The sequence below is a fragment of the Hylobates moloch genome, unplaced genomic scaffold, assembly GCF_009828535.3.
Source record: "Hylobates moloch isolate HMO894 unplaced genomic scaffold, HMol_V3 SCAFFOLD_16, whole genome shotgun sequence".
In the NCBI taxonomy this organism is placed as follows: domain Eukaryota; kingdom Metazoa; phylum Chordata; class Mammalia; order Primates; family Hylobatidae; genus Hylobates; species Hylobates moloch.
The window spans coordinates 73,663,896-73,685,838 of NW_026652291.1; the positions used below are offsets into that span (position 1 = coordinate 73,663,896).

Consider the following 21,943-nt stretch of genomic DNA (forward strand, 5'->3'; position numbering starts at 1 on the left):
CCTAATGTAAACTACGGACTTGGGTGATAATGACATGTTAATGTAGGTTCATCAATTAAAACAAATGGACTGCTCTCATGGGGGATGTTGATATGGGGAAGATGATGCATGTGTGAGGGCATGGGGTTCATAGGAGGTCTCTACCTCTTGCTCAGTTTTGCTGTGCACCTAAAATTGCTCTAAAAATAGGCAAGAAAAATGAATATACTGGGTTAAATAAAATATATTATTAAATTAATTTCACCTGTTTCTTTGTATTTTTTAAATGTAGCTACTAAAAATGTGGCTCACATATTTCTATTAGATAGCACTGCTCTAGAGTCTAGATCATTTTTAGTGCACTTATACATGCATATTTAAGAAATACATATATATTTTGGTGCTTTATAACATAGATATGCATTACTTTTATGCTTGGATTAATTTTTTTAAGTCAAATCTTTAAAGGCAGTGGACATTAAATTAATTCTTTTCTTCTTCCACTTCTCTTCCTCCACATCTCCCTTTTATACTGAACAACCCACAAAGCCTTAGAGTGAAGAAAGCAAGAAGTATTCCTGGCCGTACACATGCCGAGGTGAGCATACCTAATATTTGAGTTAAATCAACACAGGCACAGGTTAACTAAAGGGTATCTATCCCCTTGTTGGATAAAAGAAGGAGCTAGTGAATGAAGAAGGCTTCGGCATTATTGAGTCCTAGATAAAAGACCTATAAGATGCTAGCAAAAATGGTCAGCAGTTATTTTCTAAATAACTAGATCCAAATGTTCTATTCTTATCACGTCATCTCTTTTTCTCAGACATTTTCTACAATGGGCACAATCCCATTACTGTCTGTTGGGTAAAAGCACCTATTGCTTCAGTTTGATGAACATTGCCCATAATGTGCCACATCAACACACCACCTCATTGCAGCTACTGAATTCTGCTAGTTGCTGTAAATAAATGCTGATGCATGTTACCTATGTAATCACTACTTTGCTAAATTCTAAATAAAGTCACTTTTAAAATATTTTACAATGCATCCAATTGATTTTCTTCTAAGTAAATACCTGATAATGTCCAGTTCAGTGGATAATGCAAAAGAAATGACCCCAAACAAGCTCCCACTATCCCCTGGCCCCTGCTTTAAAAACTGGCTAAATATACATAATTTACACCGACTGCATTTGTGTAAGTGATGAACTGGAAGCATGTACACATGCGGCACATTCTTCTGTTGGGCAGGAAGGGTGTTTATTGCATTCTAGCAAGTCATTAGCACATGCAAAACATTAGCAGCTCTTACTTGGCCTCAGCGCAGAGCCTCCTTGAGGGCAATGGAGGGAAAAAGAACATTAGCATGAGCCGAGGTGCCCTGATACCTCACGATTTTCATTCCTGCGAGTACCCCTTGATGCTCTGTCCCATTTGAGTCCTTGTGGTTACATGCTGCCTAGATAAAGAATTGCAACTCAAGTCCTGTTTATTCCTTTGCCTACTCACTGCTGCTTCAAGACAAGCTTCCCAAGCGGTTAGATGGAACACCAGACAGGGATCTCTGCAATTTTCTTCTAACTGATAATTCTCCCAGTCCAACAAACCAAGTTTTCCTTAAGCAGATTCCATGAGAACTGTTTTAAATGCTCCATATTAATAAGCCATTTAAAAAATGTTTCTTCCCCCCCATTCCTTACCATATTTTTCCTTTACTCAAGAGAGAATAAAGAGAAACAAAAACTAGAATACAGAGATTTTCAACTTTTTATAAGATGCTATATATCACTGTATTAAGACAATCTTTTGAAATGTAAAAAAAATTCCCCCTGAATTAGGATTGACTTCATCTGAGTAGATACCATCTGCTGTAACAGCCCAACCCTGTCCCCTCAGGTCTTGGCAGCTAAGGGTGAGTAGGGCCCCCCTCCTTCCCCATACCCCTGCCTGAGAAACTGCCAGGAAGCTCTCAGGCAGCATCAGCAGGCAGGAAGTGGGGTAGGAGTGAGGGGGTCTCCACCCATTCCACCCTTACGCAGTAGGCAGGGAAACTTTCCTACAGAAAGATCCAGGTCAGCAGATACTCCAATCCAATTTCTACCACACGCTACCTGGTGTGGAATTAAATTAAAATGCTAAGAAGGGATCTGGAATGCCAATCCCCTTGTTTTCCTCCTACCTGGTGCCTGGCACCCAAAAGAATAAAATAAGAACAGCTGGATTTGGCAGTTGAAAGGGAATTCTTAGGTAACTGGAAGGAAGTGAAGGCAGCACACACCAAGGAACGCTGTCTGCACGAAACGTCATGTACCAATGATGAAATGTCAAGACCCATCATTGTCCAAGTGCTCATTCAGATTCAACCAAAAGACAAGTTTGACAGATTATCAGAATCTTTCAGGGCGGGTGGTGGGTGTAGTGGGGAAAGGAGTGAGGTCATGTTTTAAAAAAAAGGACTTTTTTTTTTTTTTTTAAGCAAAACAATGTTATCACCTCAGTGGTTTAGCTATAGTCCATTCTAGAGCAATTGAAAAGAAGTTTTGCCAGCAGCTGGGAGAATATTTCCAAATAAGTCACTTCAGATTATATTAGAGCTCTAAAATAAAAAATGAATAAACAATAAACAAGTGTTTGTCCATTAGATCTCAGTGCATTTTTGTTAACACTTTACTTGCAGGAGATATTTGATTTTTTCTTATGCTATTTCCTTAACAGTGATTTACTATGGCTTTAATAAGTGGATGAAAGTTGGGTCCACTGTTTCACATGCACATTAAAAATAAGTTTTTATGGCCAGGCATGGTGGCTCATGCCCGTAATCCCAGCACTCTGGGAGGCCAAGGCAGGTGGATCACCTGAGGTCAGGAGTTCAAGACCAGCCTGACCAACATGGAGAAACCCTGTCTCTACAAAAAATATACAAAATTAGCTGGGCGTGGTGGTGCATGCCTGTAATTCCAGCTGCTAGGGAGGCTGAGGCAGGAGAATAGCTTGAACCTGGGAGACGGAGGTTGTGGTGAGCCGAGATTGCACCATTGCACTCCAGCCTGGGCAACAAGAGCAAAACTCTGTCTCTAAATAAATAAATAAATAAATAAATTTTCACATGCCCCTAACAATAGAGAAACATTAAATGGTTACCTCTGCAAATGTGTTCCGATTTGCTTGCAAGCCAACTTTTACTACCTCAAAAGGGTTAACTACAATGGCTTCTGTTAGTCCAGACCCCAATCCAGCAATGGCGAATGTCTAGAAAAATTAAATCAATCAATACTGTAAAACAAGTTATCATGTGTATGGGGTTAAACATCCTATTCATTACACTATGCAGCTGAATGTTATAAAGAGAATGGAGAAACCTACAGAAATGCACCATATTCCATTACTAAACAGCTTTAGTTCTTGATTAGATGCTGACAATTCATGAAGAAGAAATTACAGAAGCCACAAACCACATCCTAACAATTTCAAAATAAAATGTCAAAGCCCCATCAACAACGACTCTTTCCTTTAACAAAAAGCAAGGTTGTTTTACTGATTTAAAGGTGGATACTAAAACATCTGCACATATAACAATTAAGAGAATTTGAATTGTAAAAGGAGAACTTCATTTTTAAACATCTACTTAAATTCCTTTATTGAGCATATAAGAAATTCAAGGAGCAGAACCACAAATAAAATGTTTCTAAAAAGCTAAATTTCAGGTAACAACATAGCTGGAAACATTTAACTCTATGTTCATGTTTTTAGAGTCACTATTCTGGACTATTAACAAACAAAAATTATTTTTTATTCGTCTTTTCCCTATTTTAAAAAACACTGGCAATTGACGCAGTCTTCTAAACCTAAAAGCTGAGATCAGAAATGGCTAGATGTGCACTCACAGTCCCAGCTGCTTGGGAGCTGAAGTGGGAGGACAACTTGAGCCTAAGAGTTCAAGGCTGTAGTGAGCTATGATTGAACAACTGTACTCCAGCCTCAGCAACAGAGTGAGACCCTGTCTCAAATAAAAAAAAAAAAAAGAAGAAAAAGAAGAAAAGAAAGACAAAGACAAAGAAATGACTAGGTTATTCTGAAAGGGTCAAATAAAATCTAGAAAACTTATTAAAAGGTGACTGTATGTCACTTAACTTATTCGCTATCTGTTAAGAATTTCTGCAATAGGAAAGGACAATTTTCTAGAATTTTCCTCTAGGTAGAATGCTTATGTGTTTTCCAGAAAATCTGCATCAAAAACAAACACAACAATTAAAACATGCACACACAAGACAGAAGAACAAAATGAAATAAAGCCCCAATCTCCAAAACAGATGCTGGAAAAAAGGTATTTAGTGCTGAACCTCCAATTCCAAGACAAGAGGCAGTACTATAGACAACCAAGAGAAGAATAAAACCAGTGAAGAGTAAATAACAGGTAACTCTTGTTAATCGGCTCTAATATCTTCTAAATAGGAGAGGACGGAGGGAGAAAGGAATATCTTCTAAAAGAGAGGAAGGAGGGAAAAAGGAATGTTGTGTAACCTTAGAAAGGGAGGCACAAAGGCAGGATCCAGAGGCAGGAGGTCTGGGTTCAGTTCCAATTCTAGCACTTATTGGCTGTGTGACTAGAGCTGTAACACACAGTAGCTTGTGCATAGACAAAGGTGCCCAACCAAGGATGCCTGGAGGCTGGAATCCAGCTTGCCCCTCACTTGCTAAGAGAAGCCCCGGGGAGGCATCGGTCAGGAGAAGGGGCATCTTTTCATTATTCACACAAAGGTGCCATGGGTGCTAGTTGTGGCTTTGTTGTATAAATTGCTGAATCTTTGATGAGCCACAGTTTTCTCATCTGTAAAATGGAGATAATAATATCTAATTTCCCTGCTTATAAAGTTATTTTAAGGCTCAAAATAATGTGTGAAACCATTTCATAGAGTGCTATGCAAACACCATTGTTCTTGTTGGGCATAAAAAAGGAAGAATGGGCCGGGTGCGATGGCTCACGCCTGTAATCCCAGCACTTTGGGAGACCAAGTTGGGTGGATGACCTGAGGTCAGAAGTTCAAGACCAGCCTGGCCAACATGGTGAAACCCCATCTCTACTAAAAATACAAAAATTAGCTGGGCTCGGTGGTGCATACCTGTAATCCCAGCTACTAGGGAGGCTGAGGCAGGAGAATCACTAGAACCCGGGAGGCGGAGGTTGCAGTGAGCCAAGATCGTGCCACTGCACTCCAGCCTGGGCGACAGATTGAGACTCTGTCTCAAAAAAAAGAAAAAGAAAAAGAAAGAAAGAAAGAAATTGCATACAGATTCTAGGAGAGAGAGACTCACTGATGATGTTTCCATTTCATCTCCCTTCATTATAACTTTAAATATATTTGTATAGGGTAACTGATCAAATATTTTATTCATTTATCTCAGACTTCCACCATGGAAGCCAAAAGTGGAAAAAAAAATGCTAGTCCCAAACTCTTTTGACTGGGAAAGCTAAAATCCAGATGTCCAGGTTTTTATTACTTACTCTATGCAATCTTCCAAGTAATTCACTTTTTTGTTCTTCTATAAAACTCAGCTACATTTGCTGTCAGAACTAGTGTTCAGCAGTCCCTTGTCAAAAGAATTGATCAGATATCAGCAGATCACGTTACGTAGTTTGTTCCAGAAACCTACATTTACTGTTGGGTTTCCAGTCTCCTAGGCTTTTCATGTGAGAGCACCAGGGGACATTTAACAGCTGTTTAAATGTCTAGCCATATCAAAAAAAGTAACTGAAATAAATGAGTTCAAGAAAAGAGAAGAACCGTACACAGTTGGCATGCATTTGGTTATAGTAGCTGCAGTGACCAAATGCTTTTCTGTTTCAATTCTCAAGAGTCCAAAGACCTACAGTCTCTCACATGGTACCAATGTTTGACACAAGAACAGCCAGCTGGCCCTCTGGAGACCATATTTTATTGTTTCTCACTAGGAAATTTTTAATCCTCTTTTTTGCCAGGCTGTTTCCAAATTTAAGAATGACATTAAGGGAAGATGCCAAAGAATTAAAAGGAAAAAATCCTAGCTAGTTTCGAGATTCATGGTATCACTGCTCCTCTCTAGGTGCCCATGTCTCCCAGCTACCTTGTATAGGCAAGGGCTGGACAAGACATTGCTTTGTCATAACAAAAAGTGATGCTATTAGGTTTCCTAACAGGATCTTTCCTAGAAAAGGAGCATGTACGATTTTTTAAAAATAACAGGTACTTCTTCTTGGACAGCCTATTTGGCAGAATACATATTCTCAAATATTGTCCATTTTATTGGACAAATGAGGGCATTTTCCTAGAGGCTGGAGTACATTGCCAATTGGAGGGCCAATGCAGATTTTGTTTTGCTTTGCTTTGCAGACTTGGAAGGAGAAATTAGTGCATTTGCTCTCTCGGGGGCTCTTGTTGCACGCACATTTGTAGAACCCATTTGGTCAATACAATTAACTTCTGTGAAAAGCAGCAAAGTCACCAAGAAGGGGGGGAATGGCGTAGGGAAATGTTCAAATCACCAAGTGAATTTTGTGTGATACATGAGATATGTCATTGTAATATCACAATTCTCCTTAGGTGAGTTGTTTACAGTCATTCCTATAAAAGTCCCTTCAGTCTGCCTCTGACCACAGAGTGATTTTATCCCAAGGGATCTGAAGTCTTATATTTACTACAGCTGGTGCAAAAGCTGGAAAAGTGACCTGTTTGGCATGTTGACTTTTGCATAGATACATGCAGTATGTATGTAAATATATGTATGTCTTGGTTTAAAAAGAGTCTTTGATAAATGTACTCTTTATTTCATATTCTTGACCATATCTCATATGGGGCCTTTCCAGACATATCATTATTATCATAAATTCATCACTGGGAGCTATAAAATAGCCAAATTGTGAGTTATTAGGAAGATGGCTTTCAACAAGTAGCTGAACATTGAATAACTCAAATTCATATTTTAGTAGCTGGGCTTGGGAATCAAAAGAGTTTTTGTTTCTAGATTTTGCTTTATGAAATAACACACACATTTAAGTATAATAAATACTCTCACTTACCAATGATGGTGACAATGACACATATCCCAGCAATTTCTTGTACTGCTCAAAGGTGAAAAACTGTGAAACAAAACCAAACTCACAGATTTATAACAATTTTCCTGCAACAGACTCTTTAATTGACTCAAATTTCTTTGGTAAATCACTATGTTAACCAGTATTTCAAAAAATGATAAACTATCTAATACAGTTTTTAATCCTGTCTCGGGTAGTTGCTATTGGATCTTTCTTTAACATTCACAGTTTCAAATGCAGTTATAATAACCTACAGAAGAGCTGATGAAATCCTTTAGAGCAGTAAATGAACCATACAACTTCCATTTACCATGACCATTTTCAGTTTCCCCAGACATCAATATATGGCAGTGATTCAACATTATAGGCCTAGAGACCTGACATCTTTGGTCTCCTATGTTTTCTCTATGAACTGCTTTCCCAGTGAAAGCCCAGTTTTCTAACACATTTGTGAAAGACATCCACTTTTCAGCCTTAACTTGTATTTCTATTGTGGTGTCTCCCTACTGCTCCATGGAATTGAAAACACTAAATAATTATGAAGGTGCCATGATAAACTAGGGAAGGACCCAATGAGGTTATCTAGTCCATCCCCTGCCATAAAGCAAGACTGTCCTCAACCTGAATGAAGAAAGAAAGCTGCTAATTCCTTCCTTCAAAACTGATGGTGATGAAGATGGTGAAGGTATTGTTGGTTTCTTCAGTAGATGATGTTTAGTATAATTTTCTCTGCAAACAAATTTCAATGGAGGCGAATCTAATCAATTGCTTCATATAATACATTTTCCGCCTTTTTTCTTCTTGTATTTTACTTTTTGAGCAACAACTGTGCTTGAACATGTTTTGCTCCTGGGTAGCATGTTCAGGTAGCTGTCAACACCACTGATAAGGCACGTTTTTAAGTTCTGCTAGAGTCTGATTCTCGAGACCCCAAAAATGGTATGGGTATTATATGGTCCCCAATATTTTCTACTCTATTACTTTATAGCCTAGTAAAATGGGGCAAGAAAGCAAAACCAGATTTCAGAGCCAAAAATACTCTGTTGTTAGGAAGAAGTACCTCCTTATAGATGGCTTCAATGAGTGTTTGGGCAGCCCAAGAATCGTTTTACTACCTGATAAATTTTGATTCTTTTCAACACTCGGGAACTACTTTTGTGCCATGGTCTTTTAAATGCACTATGAATGTAGAGTTTTCTAGAACAGGGATTCATTCATTCACTCATTTAATAATATTATTAGAGACCTCCTATTCTAGGTACTGAGGATGCAACAGTAAACAAAGAGAAACCTCTGCCTACGTGAGCTAACATTCTAGTGGCTAGTGAAAGCCCTGAAACTACCCTGGTGTTAAAATAGTACTCACAGCAACCACCAGGGACCACCACTTTTCTGATGAAACCATTAACCAGTAGAAACCATTAACCATGGAAGGAAAAGTGTTATAATCTTAGGGTTTTTTTGTTTTGTTTTGTTTTTGTTGTTTTTTTTTTTGTTTTCTTTTTTGAGATGGAGTCTCGCTCTGTCGCCCAGGCTGGAGTGCAGAGGTGCGATCTCGGTTCACTGCAAGCTCCGCCTCCCCGGGTTCACGGCCATTCTCCTGCCTCAGCCTCCCCAGTAGCTGGGACTACAGGCGCACGCCACCACGCCCGGCTAATTTTTTATATTTTTAGTAGAGAAGGGGTTTCCCCGTGTTAGCCAGGATGGTCTCGATCTCCTGACCTCATGATCCGCCCGCCTCGGCCTCCCGAAGTGCTGGGATTACAGGCAATCTTAGCTTTTAAAAATAATTTATTTTTCTTCATTTTTATGATTATCATCATCATCACTTTGACAATCACCTTGCTGGCATTTTGAAGTGAGCAGTCCTAGAGCTGAATCCAGGTTATGCTGCTTAGCTGTGAAAGCACAGGAAAGCTGCTTAACCTTTCCAACTCTCAAGAACACAAAACTTACCTTTTAGACTATCATTAAATATGATAATTTAAGTAGGATTCCCTGACAGGACTGGCACAAGTGAGACTTTTGAAAAATCTTAGTTTTTATTTCCTGTAACGTAGGTTACCAAAGGAATCATAGAGACCTTAGGAATATGAGCACTCCTCTCAATGCCCTGGGGCTGCTGAAGCTTTCCAGTCTGTCTGGTGGGAACAGGCACTACTCCCAGCCCCATGTGACTGCTGAGCACTGTTCCCTCGAAGCCTTTTGGGTGGTTCTTTCCCAGGCATTGGTAGTTTCCTCGCATGCATGCACTGGTCAATACTCAGCTGAACACTTGAGGGGTCCCTCTACAGATCTCAGGAGTTCTATCTCTGTGCAGCCTGCTCTTCCCTGGTACTGTGTCCTGTGGACTCTGGCTGCCCTGCTCTCCCCTGGCTTTCAGCTCCTTCTCAACCCAGGGAGTCCCCTGGGCTCTGCCTCAGTTTCCCCTCCCTGTCCCGGGGCCTGAAACTATCCCAAGGCAGTAAGCTGTGGCATCACAGGGCTCATTTCATTTGTTTTCCATTTCTCAGGTATTTCCAGCCATCATCATCTGATGTCCAGTGTCTTGAAAACTGTTATTTCATACTGGTCCCTGTTACTCTATCTCCACCACGAGTATAAGTCTTGGCCCTCCAGCTACTCTGAAGAGTAGATGTGGGAATTTTCTCTCTATGTATATTTCTTTGTTTCTTTCTTTAAGTTTTCTTTCTGTTTCTTTTTATATATGTTTCCTTTATTCATCTAATATCAACTGAACATCTACCATGTGTAGATACTATGATTGGTATAGGTATACTGTAGTGAACAAATTAGACTTCATAGTTTATGATCTCTTGTGAATTTAGTTAGCATAAGGCAGTCCTTGAGAAACTAAACACGGGAAAAGTGGTATTTCTGCATGTCTGAAGCTCAAGACTGGACCCTGAAGCCTGAACCATGGTGCCGCCCATCTGTGAGGGATCAGCTGGTCTCCCTGAAGTCTTCTTTTCCTTTTGCTAACTACAATACTAACTCTGTCTAATTTGTGAAAGGAGAAGTTTCATTTATTTAGCATCAGTAAGTCTTATTACTTTAATGATAAAGCTCATTTCAAAGAATAAAGTACATAAAAACTTAAGATTGTCTGTTTCTGATTATGGTGATTATTTTAACTAAAGTGTCAGTACCAAAGAATACACACACACACACACACACACACACACAACCCTCCCCACCAGTCTCTGAATATTTTTTTTCTTTGATGACATACAATGAAGCAGTTTATGATGTATGAAAGTTATAATCAGGTGACTGCTTTCCTCACAAATCCTAAGATAAATATCTATAAAATGAATGTTTTCATAAATTGTGCTGAAAAACTAGTGCTATCCATCTGGCAAAGATACACTTAACTCCAAGTTATACTTAAAAAGCCAACATACTTACCATATGTCTCAATAATTTTAAGGTAAAATCTACTTGAAACAAGATGTCTGGGACACATACACCATATTCAGTTGCCCAAAAGTTCATCTGTTAACCATTGTTCTGGCACAGAACATTGCTTTTGTAAAATAGAGACTAACTCTGTTTTATAAAGCTCAACTTTTTTTTCCTGTAAAAGATTGCTTAATGTTGATAAGTCTTAATCCTCTTAAAGTTTAAATTGTCTCCAACACACAATATTAAGAAAAAATATTCCGGGAAAAACTCTAATTGTAGTTTACTTTATTTATACATGTAAATCACTGAAGAGATGAATATATTATTCCAGCAGACAAAGTGACTTCCCTTTTGAACAGGAACTCTGCTCTGTTTGTTTACTTGGGCAATCTTTTATCAAGTAAAGCCATTTCATAATTCAATTCAGCTCTCTTGTGTACTTTGGTGAACTTATTCCAGATTCTTTACTGTGATTCAGATCCTTATAACAAAATTTGTATTGAAGTGATACTATAAAATCACAAAACCTATACCAACAAAGAGAGTGAGTTTATAGAGAAAGTATGTTCTAAAGCTTTGTTTTCCAAATTCTAGACTTGAATTCAATCCTATTAAATTGACATTTTGACATAATATAAAGGGTGGATGTTCATGTATATATGTGGGTGATTTTATCATAATTTTTAACCCAGTCACCCTTTTGAACTTACTGAGTAAGAGTATATGAACTGTTCTTTCTTGTCTTTCAGGAGTACTGGGAATACATTTCACACACATGAGTAACGTATGTGAAAAAAAGCCTTATATTGCTTGGAAGGTAAGTCTTTAGGTTATCATTATTATGGAAGGACAAAGCCTTATTTGGTGATGTCAGTGGTGCGGGGGAGGGGAGCAATGCCTGTCAGAGTCGCTATGATCAGGACTTTTGTCTGAGAGAAGACAGTAGTCAGATTGAGTTCTTTTGCCCCTGGACATTCTTCCAGATCTCCCTGTTCCTCTTCAGATACTGAACTAGCAAGTAGTACATAAAACTCTACAGTTATGTGGTTAAGTAAATGGAAATCAGGGTAGTGGAAGTAATAATTTTCGTAAGAACCAGAATAGAGAATTTTAACAGAGGAGACTAAGGGGGAAAATGAAGTTGGCATGCCAAAAAAATATGTTATATGAGAATCATATATAAAGAAATACGGTATATTGGTTTACTCTGTTCATGAAATGGGAATGATTTAGGAAGAGAAGTTTTCCCTCCTCTCCTCTTTCCTCTTCCCTTCGTCTCTCTTTCTTTAATAATCATTTCTCCAAAGGAAAATTTCTGAGTTGCTTTGAAGAAAGGTCCAAGCTATTTTGTGGTTTGATTACTAGAATTTTATCCACCATGTTGTTTTCTGAATAATTTCCCCATTAGAATGGAATGCTTTTACGTGATTAAAAAAATCTACAAATTGATCTACATATTTGAGAGACTGACCAAGTCTAATTATAATAAAAATTATGCTCTAATTTCTGCATTAAAATTTTTAGTGCTTTATATATAATTCATTTTAATGTCTTAGAGTTTGTTGTGCTGAAGCTGTTACTGCACCCTACTTTTGCTTGGTGCGAACGCATGCAATGCTTACCTTCACTGCTCTTTTTGGGGTTTCAGCCAAAATAGGTGGCAGAATTCCCTTGTAAAAACCAAATAACCTGTTGGAGAAATAAAAGATTTGCTATGAGTAAGGAAATTAGGAAACAAGTATTTCTGACTTTGTTAAGATAATCCTAAAGTATTCCCGATTATTCAACATAGCACACCAATCATGAAGTCTTCCTTTCATTCTAAAATAAAGAAAGAGATTTTATGTCTATTAGCATTATGATATTCAGAAGGTGAATATGTGATACTGAGACAGGAATCCCTTAGGTAAGCTGCTAAGCATGACCATCAGTTGCACCTTAACCATGAAGCTGACCCTCCTCACTCTAAGGGCTCTTGAGTTTATTTGCTCAGTTATGTGGCAGGTAGCTTCAACCTATCTACAGTCCTGCATTTCCTCCCTTGTGGTAACCAAATGAGGTTAGGATTATACCTGAACCCATTAGACTGTGCCTTTCTGAGGCTAAGGAGGTGATGAAACTTTCAATTTTAGCTTTACTAATACAAGGGAACTAACAGGTTCTGTGGGCATGGTACTAGAGCTTCCAGCCCGGTCCTGAATTAGTCATAATTTTTAGGCTTCCTTGATGGAGGTGGAAGAAGGTCACAGAGGGCCGGCTATAGGACTGTGTATTGCCAACAGAAGAAATGTCAGACTCCCTTGCTGATACGCAAAATCACAGGGCATGAGCCAGTTTTCTTTGCCAGTGTTGATGGGCAACATAGTCAGATATTTTTAGAAAAAAAAAAAAAAAAAAAACAAGAATGAGTGACATATGGTTAGATTTATAACAAGTCACCATTTATTTCTTATTATATTTTTAGAATTCAAAATTTTAAATTCCTTTGTCCTGGAATCTTCATATATATGCCATATCTTCATTTCAAACCTTAAAATATATAAATAGAAGAGAATATTATGCATTATTTTCTGAGTAATCACTTTTCCTGATGAGTCCATAAGTGACTGCAGATAAGGGCAGAGCTCAACATGTCCTTAATTTAGGATATCCAGCTAACGTGGGGCTGCAACTTCTCTGATTCACCCCTAAGCTTCACTCCAGCTCCCTTAAACTGGGTCCACTTCTAGCTGTGCTTCTGGGAACAAGAAGTTGAGAATTTATTCAAGTGGACCCACTGTACCACCCAAACCAACATGGCGACCTCTTGTTCTCCCTCAATTCACTCGCTTACACAGTACCTTTTGGTGAGGGGACTAAAGCACTTGCCTGCTTTACTCAATTCATGGGCTTACACAGCCTCAATTCACTGGCTTACACAGAAACTTGAGGTCAGCGCACCCTTTGGGGTTCTTATCCCAGAATCCTTTTTTTTTTTTTTTTGTACGTAACCAGGACACAAATATTTGTTAAGCTTATGGATCTCATAAAGAGGAAGAAAGGGATCAAATTATTCCCTGATATGGGCTTACTCTGCCCACGATTTTTTTCTTTTTTTTTTTTGAGACAGAGTCTCACTCTGTCGCCCAGGCTGGAGTGCAGTGGCGCAATCTCGGCTCACTGCAAGCTCCGCCTCCCGGGTTCACGCCATTCTCTTGCCTCAGCCTCCCGAGTAGCTGGGACTATAGGCGCCCGCCACCACGCCCGGCTAATTTTTTATATTTTTAGTAGAGACGGTGTTTCACCGTGTTAGCCAGGATGGTCTCGATCTCCTGACCTCGTGATCCGCCTGCCTCGGCCTCCCAAAGTGCTGGGATTACAGGTGTGAGCCACTGCGCCCAGCCTGCGCACGATTTTTGACTTAATGGATAGTGCTAGCATTATGAATAGGAAGTAAAGCAGATATGTGATTTGGAGAGCTATGGCAATTCATGAGTTGTCCCCACCCCTTTTACATTCCAATTTGAAATACTGATGCCTGAAATTCTCACATCAACACGAATTTCTTCTAGCAACTAATAACATTTAAATACTTTTCTCATTTAAATTTCATCATAAATTAATCACTATGTAATTTTTGGCATAAAGAGTGACCAAGCATAGGTTGGTCTTCCCAAAAGATAAACGTGATTTTCTTGAACAGAAGTTCTATATATATAATGAAAAAGGTTATTGGTTCTGTTCTTTCTGTGTTGATGTTTCCCCATCTGGAAGACTATGCCTGATTATTGTAGGAAAAAAAAATACAGAGAAACACTTAAATAAGTAAAGCTTTTAAAACAGAGTGTCCAGATCAACAGAGGAACTTGAAATCCCACACTACAGAAAACAGTTATAGGAAGAAAAGTTGCTGCAACTGGAGAAGAATGATCTTAGGGAGAAATATAGTGAACATGATGGATCTTTTGAAAGGTGTGCATGAAGGAAAGATATTACACATTTCTCTTTGTTTCCAGGTGGTAGAACTAGGACCAACAGGTGGAAGCAACAAGAAAAGATACATTTTTAGCCCAGGTGGAGCTTAACACAATGAAGTACTTCTAATGGTCAGAACTGTCTAAAGATAGAATGGGCTCTCCTGAAAAGTGGTGAGTTCTCCTTTGCTATGTGATCAAGCAGTCTGGATGGCCACTTGTCATGAATACCAGCAATGGGAGGTACACAGCAAATCCAAGCATTTGATGGCCCTCAAGGCTGATCTGTTTCAATCCTCAGATTCTGTTATTCTGAGAAAAAGAACAAGAAGACATGGGCAAGCACTTCTCTGAAGAGACAGAATCTGCCATACTTTAGACTTTTGCATCGAATGTTACACTGCTTCTCTGGAAGAGGACTAAAGTCTTGTAAGTACACAGAAGGTCTTCATTTTAAAAGTGATGGGGGAAAATATTAAAAAGAGGTGTGATACAGGAGAGAAGAGGCAGCTGGGAGAAGCATAAGGATTTAATATGAAAAGAGCTGGGAGGTCCAGAGCCCTCCGCTTTGTGTTGACGATGCTTCATTGATGTGCCCTCCTTCCTTTCTCTCTGCTCAGCTACTTTCACGTGCGATCGTTCCCCTTCTCCCATACCACGATCCTGAGCTTCCAAACCGAGAGTGAGCAATTTTAACAAGAAGTTCTCAAAGACCACAGGCAGCCTTCGTTGGTAAATGGAAGCTAGGACTACCTACCTCCTCGCATTGCTTTTACCGTATATCCATGCAATAGAGGACATCTATGGAACACTCAGGTCAGCACCGCTTCTGCTGAGGACTGCCCCATCAAGTTGTTTTAAACACATTAATACAATATGATACAATATGATACAGGGTCAGTCTTGCTCTGTTTGGTGAAAACTGTAACATATAAAACTAGGATTTCAATGGCAGCCATGCTTTTAGTCATTTAGAGAAAGTCAATCTGCAGTGATAAAAAAGAAATAAGCCACCATTTACGGAGGCACAGAAGCAAGAAGGAGAAGCTCTGTTTCTGTGAGTGTGGCCCTGCTTCCAGAATTTAAGCCTAGTTACGTCTGGCCTTTCTCGAATATTGGTATTTACCTCTGCCTTTGATTCCATGAGATGCTCAGTAACATTTCCCATTAAATTCTCTTTTTTACTTAAATAAGTTTGAGTTGCATTCATCATTTATAACCCAGAGCCCTGGATCCAGAAAGTAAGCATCATAGTCCCTCCAGCCAAAGTGGCTGCTGTAGAACCTCCGTGCCGTGTCCAATCACAGGAAGAGCTTCACTCTCTGTTAAAATTGGCCCTTGAGCCGACCAGAAGAGTCACATATAAAATGCAAGTAAGAGCATGTGGTTAAGGGCTCAAGCTGACAGCTATTCTTGACTAGATAATTATTGAAAGTTTTCCCAACGCAAAATATTATATGCAGCTTTCTAAAAACCAAAAAGGAATTGTGATGTTTTATGAAGCAGATACTTTTTTTTTTTCTGCAAAAGAACTGATGTTTATATTCACATGCACTGTCCATTCTGCCTTCATGGGGTTTTGGCTTGCTGTGCAGAGCCTACAGCTTACCAGGACCATAATCCCGGAAGTTAAGAGACTGGTGACACCCATTGTTAACATGTGTCATCCCGCTTACGTCATGAGCAGCCAAGAGCTGCTTTCAGTCTACTTGCTGGATGAATGGATCATGGGATTCTAAATGTTTATGTACAACAACAGCAGTTCTTCTCTCCGACGTGATGGCAAAGGCACCACTCTAAAGTTTTGACTCGCATCAAGCCAACTAGAAGAATCTTTGGAAGAGGCATAAGAGCTACTACAAGACCTCTCATAAAACTGTATTATGAACTACATGGCAGCCTTTATATTTTGTTCTCAAAGTTGTTACTTCTAAAAGGTGCGAGTTTGATTTTAACTATCCTGTGTAAAAAAGTATTAGCTTGTATGTTTATGGATTTTTGTAAATATTACTGTAAGTAAAAATAGACAAATCTGTTGAAATCTTACTATGTAATAGCTTTTATGTTAAGAATAAAAATATTTAGGTATGTGTACACATAGTAATCTCAATCAACTTTCACAACAATCCTTTAAAATATTTATAATTATTTTCCTCATTTTGCTGGTGAGGACTACCATCATGTCATTGCTAAATAAGATCTAGCAACCTAAATCAAGTTCTTTATGTCCTTGATCACTAGGCTATACTGTATAGCTTTTTTTTAACAACTATTTTAATAAAAGCTTTTGAAAAATTGTTTATGTTACAACAATACCTTATTTCTTATTTTAGAAGGAAGCAGAAAAGGCCATTAAAAACAGGTCTCTATTCCAATTTTTATTCAGTTCTGTTTTAAAGTAATATGATATACTATATAACTGATAGAACTGGTCTAAGATGAATAAAATCATTTTTGTGAAAGTTTTGGGATATTGATTAAATATTTTCTAGTTGTTTTAGAATGAGAAAAAAATGAGCCCTAGGATAAACTTTTTCCTCCCCAAGATAGACTTTTGCCCTTAAGAGGCACACCAGGAGGCTAGACACGGTAGCTCACACCTGTAATCCCAGCACTTCGGGAAGCCGAGGTGGGTGGATCACTTGAGGTCAGGAGTTCGAGACCAGCCTGACTAACATGGTGAAGCCCCTTCTCTACTAAAAATACAGAAATTAGCTGGGTGTGGTGGTGCACGCATGCAGTCCCAGCTACTCGGGAGGCTGAAGCAGGAGAATTGCTTGAACCCGGGAGGTGGAGGTTGCAGTGAGCTGAGATCATGCCACTGCATTCCAGCCTGGCAACAGAGCAAGACTCTGTCTAAAAAAAGAGGCACGCCAGGATGATTCTGTCGATGTGGGAGAATGTTGTTGGTTACTGACCCAATAGATACATGCCCCTCACCCCACTTGCTCCTCTGAGTATAAATGATCCCCATACTCCGTGCTTAGGGAGGAGAGTCCTCCTCCAGCCCAAGGGATAAAGCAGAATTGTTCAAGCCCCTCATGGTGGGCTCATTCCTTTGCTGGTGAGAGGGTTAGGCATGGACATATGACTGAAACCTAGTCCAAGAGACAAGAGGGAATGGTGTGCTGGAAGGCTTGGATTTCCAGTCTAAGGCAAAGAAGCCTATAGGAAGAAAAGTCCTGTCTTCTTTGGTAAGTGTTTCCTAGCTGTGTGAGATGCCTGTGGACTGCAGCCAAGTGAGATATCATTGCTCCCAAGCTAAGGACAGAGCACATCCCTTTCTGAACAAAAAGGCTTAAACTGAAATTCTTAAAATCATAATTACATTAAAGATAATTGTTAAATCTTAAGCAATGCATTTATAAGGAAGCTGTGAGAACTATTCTTAAGAAATGGTCTCAGATTGTTTACGTTGGGAAGCCCATCATACATAAAACCACATCCCATTAGTGTGATTGTCTGTGAAAGAACCCCTTACCACAGATGGAATACGGAGAAGCTAGCAGACCAAAGTCACACAGCAAATACGAGGAGGGGGTACCAGGACTCCAAAGCCGCTAGATTGTGATGGTTTATAGACTAATGAGAGGTACTGTTCACAAACCTAAGTAGATACACAGTGCTACAATATTGGATCACATTTGTTTTTAATTGTATTACTTATGTACATATGTAAAATGAAGATCAAAAACTACATCACACGTGTTCTTCTCAAAGACAGCTCACACATAGCTTATTTGAAATACAGATTTCTGCCAAACCCTACAAAATAATTTTATCCCTCATTCAACTCCCCCACACCCCCATCTTAAAAGCGTGAAGCTATCTAACATGTGGGTGGCTACAAGGTCACAGAGCAACCAATGAAAAGATGCTGATTGTACGGAAGCAAGGAAATGTGAAATTTCCTATGAGTTCCAGCTTGTATCCAGTCTCCGTGGTTCATGTAGAGCAAGTGAAACCCTCAAAGATGGCTTCTTATTGTCTCTCATTAGTAGGGTCCAGTTTTAGGTTACCCTGTTTTTAAGTCTAAATTTTAGACACCTATAGAGACCAGTCAGCCAGACAGAGCCTTAATTAAACATTATGTACCTGATATCTTTAGTCAGTTTGAATGACTAAAAAAAGTTCCTTGCTTTAAGTTAGCTACTGAAATCTGAAGACTTTGTGGTAGACAGGGGAAGGCTTAACATTCTGAAAATTTGATTCAGGTAAAGAAACTAAAAAGGAGTGGAAAAATCACATGTCCTGTCCGCCCCTCCTTTTACCCCTCTGAGTCACTCCCATTGTTGGTTTTGCTGGTATTTTTCTAATTTAGTATGTAGAAAATATTTGTTTGGGAATCATTTGTACCATACAGTTGAACTCCTCTTTCAAGCAGGCTGGGAAATTTCCTAAGTTACTAGGCTATTAGGTTTTTGGTTTTAGGAGCAACAACATGGAATATTTTCTTCTTTGTAGCTCCCAATGAGAAAGAAAAACAGTGTAGCTGTTTCACAACTGACTTTTAGAAAGAGTCAACCTTGTTGTCTATCAGAAATGTTACCATAAAACTAAACTGATACATTAAAGAGAAAATGCATATACAGAAATCTGTGAACAAGACATTTTTCCTCCTAAAGGAGAAAAAGATCAATGGTAAATCTGCTGCTCATGGAAGCTGGGGCTTTCCCTGGTTGTCAGGGATGAAGTGTTTTGGGATCCAAACTGCTGATATTCATAACCAAAGTCCAGCAACCATCACACTGGGAAAGCCGAGATAGAGATGCACATTATCTGAGCCTGAAAATGTCCATTACAGAAATGATTTCCAAGTTGAAAAGCCATTTTCCAAGCCACCTGCAACACACTCACAGACAGCATGAGAAGGATGCTTTCACCTGGATCCCACTTCTTTGCCAAAAACCTGGCATTCAGTAAGCATCCAGAGAAGCAATAATACTCACCAGTGAAGCATGAAATAGGAGCGACAGGGAAAGTGACACCAGATCCCCAGTTGGGGAAATTGGAAAGCATTAACACGTCTGTATACCTAACAGAGTACAATTACTACATTTTATTTTGTTTCAACAGTCAGAACCCAAATGAACATCACCATTCAGCTCTGTTCTGGGCAATGATTCAAGCTCATCTTTGGTACAGTTGATTTTGAAGCCTTATGGTCAATCATATCTTTACAATTTGTTCTTCTTTCAGGCTTCAGGCATCCTCCTGATTTCCATTTCTTGTATGGAAGCCTTGAGTCATCTGTTCTGGCAACATGACCAACCCAAATCAGTCATTTTCTCCAAATTATATTGAAATACAGATCTTGCTAGTTTGTTGTTTTCTTCCTCTTTCTTTTTTTCACAAAATTTTTCCTTTAAGGATCTCCTAATACAAAGCTGATTGAAGGCATACAATATCCTCTTTCTTCTTCTGCTGTCAAATCCAAGTTTCTTACCCACATGCTGTGGCTCTGTAATTAAAACAATGACGTCCACGCTCAACCCTGGGTTATGAGTGCATGGCTTCCATTGCTTGAGGGATCGTGTATCCCAGAGCAGAATTTTGGTCCTGACACTACACACTACACCTTTAGGGCATTATTCTGACATGATTTGCACCCCACAAGTGTCAGCAGTTCACAGAATCCAAATGAAAGAGTGGGGTTTCATGGCTCTGTGATTTGAATTATGTAGAATCTATAATCTCAAGTTCACAAAATTGCATGCATCTTGGGGCCATTTTCATTGAGGCAAAAGAGGGAGGGAAAACCACATATCTTTTAGAGGAGAGGAAAAACAGTTCAAAAGAGATTAAGTGACACAGCTTCTTCTTTTAAAAGCAGCAAATAAATTTCAAGGAAGTGCACATAAGCTTTAGCTAACATTCTAACATAAAACTAACAAAAGTTTTGCCTACTCAACTCATATCAGGTCTTCAGGCACAGACGATATAGTTTTCATTATTCATTACTGAGAATTAATTCAATTAAGTTTCTGCATATGGTCTTTGGATTGATTTGTTACCCCAAACCACACCACTTTCATTATACGCTGTATGGAGGAATTCTTTCAAGTTTTCCTAAACACACTTTTCAAATTGAATGTTTAGTATGATTTTACCACAACAATGAAATTTTTTTGGGTGCAATTGAAATAAGCTACAACTTTGATTTTCTAAAATACAAAAATTTATTGTAGCTGTCAGTATCATTTAGGAGGTAAGTCCATGGCTCTATTCCCTGGAAAGTTGGCACGGTGCTCAAGGCACTAAACATGTTGCTCAGTTCAGCCCAAGAAAGGCATTAGCGTGATATGAGAACCAGAATGCTGATGGAAAACACTAAGGAAAGAAAAAGTGAAAAAGATATTTGAGAAGCAACCAAAGAGATGAATAGTATTGGTAAAATGTGGGTGTTCATTGCCCCATTAATCTATGTGAAGAAACTGATTTATAACTGACTATATGGTAAGTGTATTAATTTTCAGTGACAGCAGATCACTTTGCTTATAAAGATGAACACATTTCCACTAGGAAATAATAACTATGAAGGGCAGTTTTTCACTTAGGTGGGTGGCACTTATGAGAAAAAGGACTCCAAGAAAGAAAAAAAAACTCTATTTCTTGGACTTGGACTGAAAACCAGGAAAGACAACGCAATCATGGAGCAAAAAAAGTCCTTCACCAGAACATACCTCAAAATAACAAAAGCCATCCATATATAACACACCCACAGCCAACAGCATACTGGATGGGGAAAAGCTGAAAGCATTTCCCCTAAGAACAAGCCAAGGAACAAGACAAGGATAGAACAAGACAAGGATGCCCACTTTCACCAATCGTATTCAACGTAGTACTGGAAGTCCTAGCTAGAGCAATCAGGCAAGATAAAGAAAGAAAAGGATCAAAATTGGAAAAGGAAGTCAAATGATCTCTCACTGATAATGTGATTTTACACCTAGAAACCACAAAAGACTCCTAGATTTGATAAATGATTTCAGGAATCAAAATCGACATACAAAAATCAGTAGCATTTCTATACACCAATAATAATCAACCTGATAACCAAATCAAGAACTGAATCTCATTTAAAATAGCCACATAAAATACCTAGGAATATATTTAACCAAGTAGGTGAAAAATTGTACAAGGAGAATTTGCACTTCGACAAGGAGAATTGCAAAAGATTGAGAAAAGACTCACAGATGACACAAACAAATGGGAAAAAATCCTATGCTCATCTACTGGAAGAATCAATATTGCTGAAATGACTATACTGCCCAAAGTAATCTACAGATTCAATGCAATTTCTATCAAATTACCAATATCATTCTTCACATAATTAGAAAAACAATCTCCAAATTCATATGGAACCAAAAAAGAGCCTAAATAGCCAAAGTAATCCTAAGCAAAAAGAATAAAATTGGAGGTATCAAATCATCTGACTTCAGATTATACTAGAAGGCTATAATAAACAAAACAGCATGGCATTAGCACAAAAACAGACAGATAGATCAATGGGACAGAATAGAGAACTTAGAAGTAAAGCC

At 38.8% G+C, this 21,943-nt stretch overlaps 1 protein-coding gene across 2 annotated transcripts in view; it reads right to left on the reverse strand.

Moving 5' to 3' along the window:
• SLC25A21 (solute carrier family 25 member 21) overlaps positions 1–21,943 on the reverse strand; it is a 523,509-nt gene that overhangs the window by 54,186 nt on the left and 447,380 nt on the right. For both annotated transcript variants that reach the window (XM_032180289.2, XM_032180288.2), the window contains exons 4-6: positions 12,075–12,141; positions 7,033–7,092; positions 3,120–3,227 (exon numbers count right to left, since the gene is read on the reverse strand). In XM_032180289.2, coding sequence (XP_032036180.1) covers positions 3,120–3,227; positions 7,033–7,092; positions 12,075–12,141 — 235 coding nt within the window. The remainder of the gene's footprint in view (positions 1–3,119; positions 3,228–7,032; positions 7,093–12,074; positions 12,142–21,943) is intronic.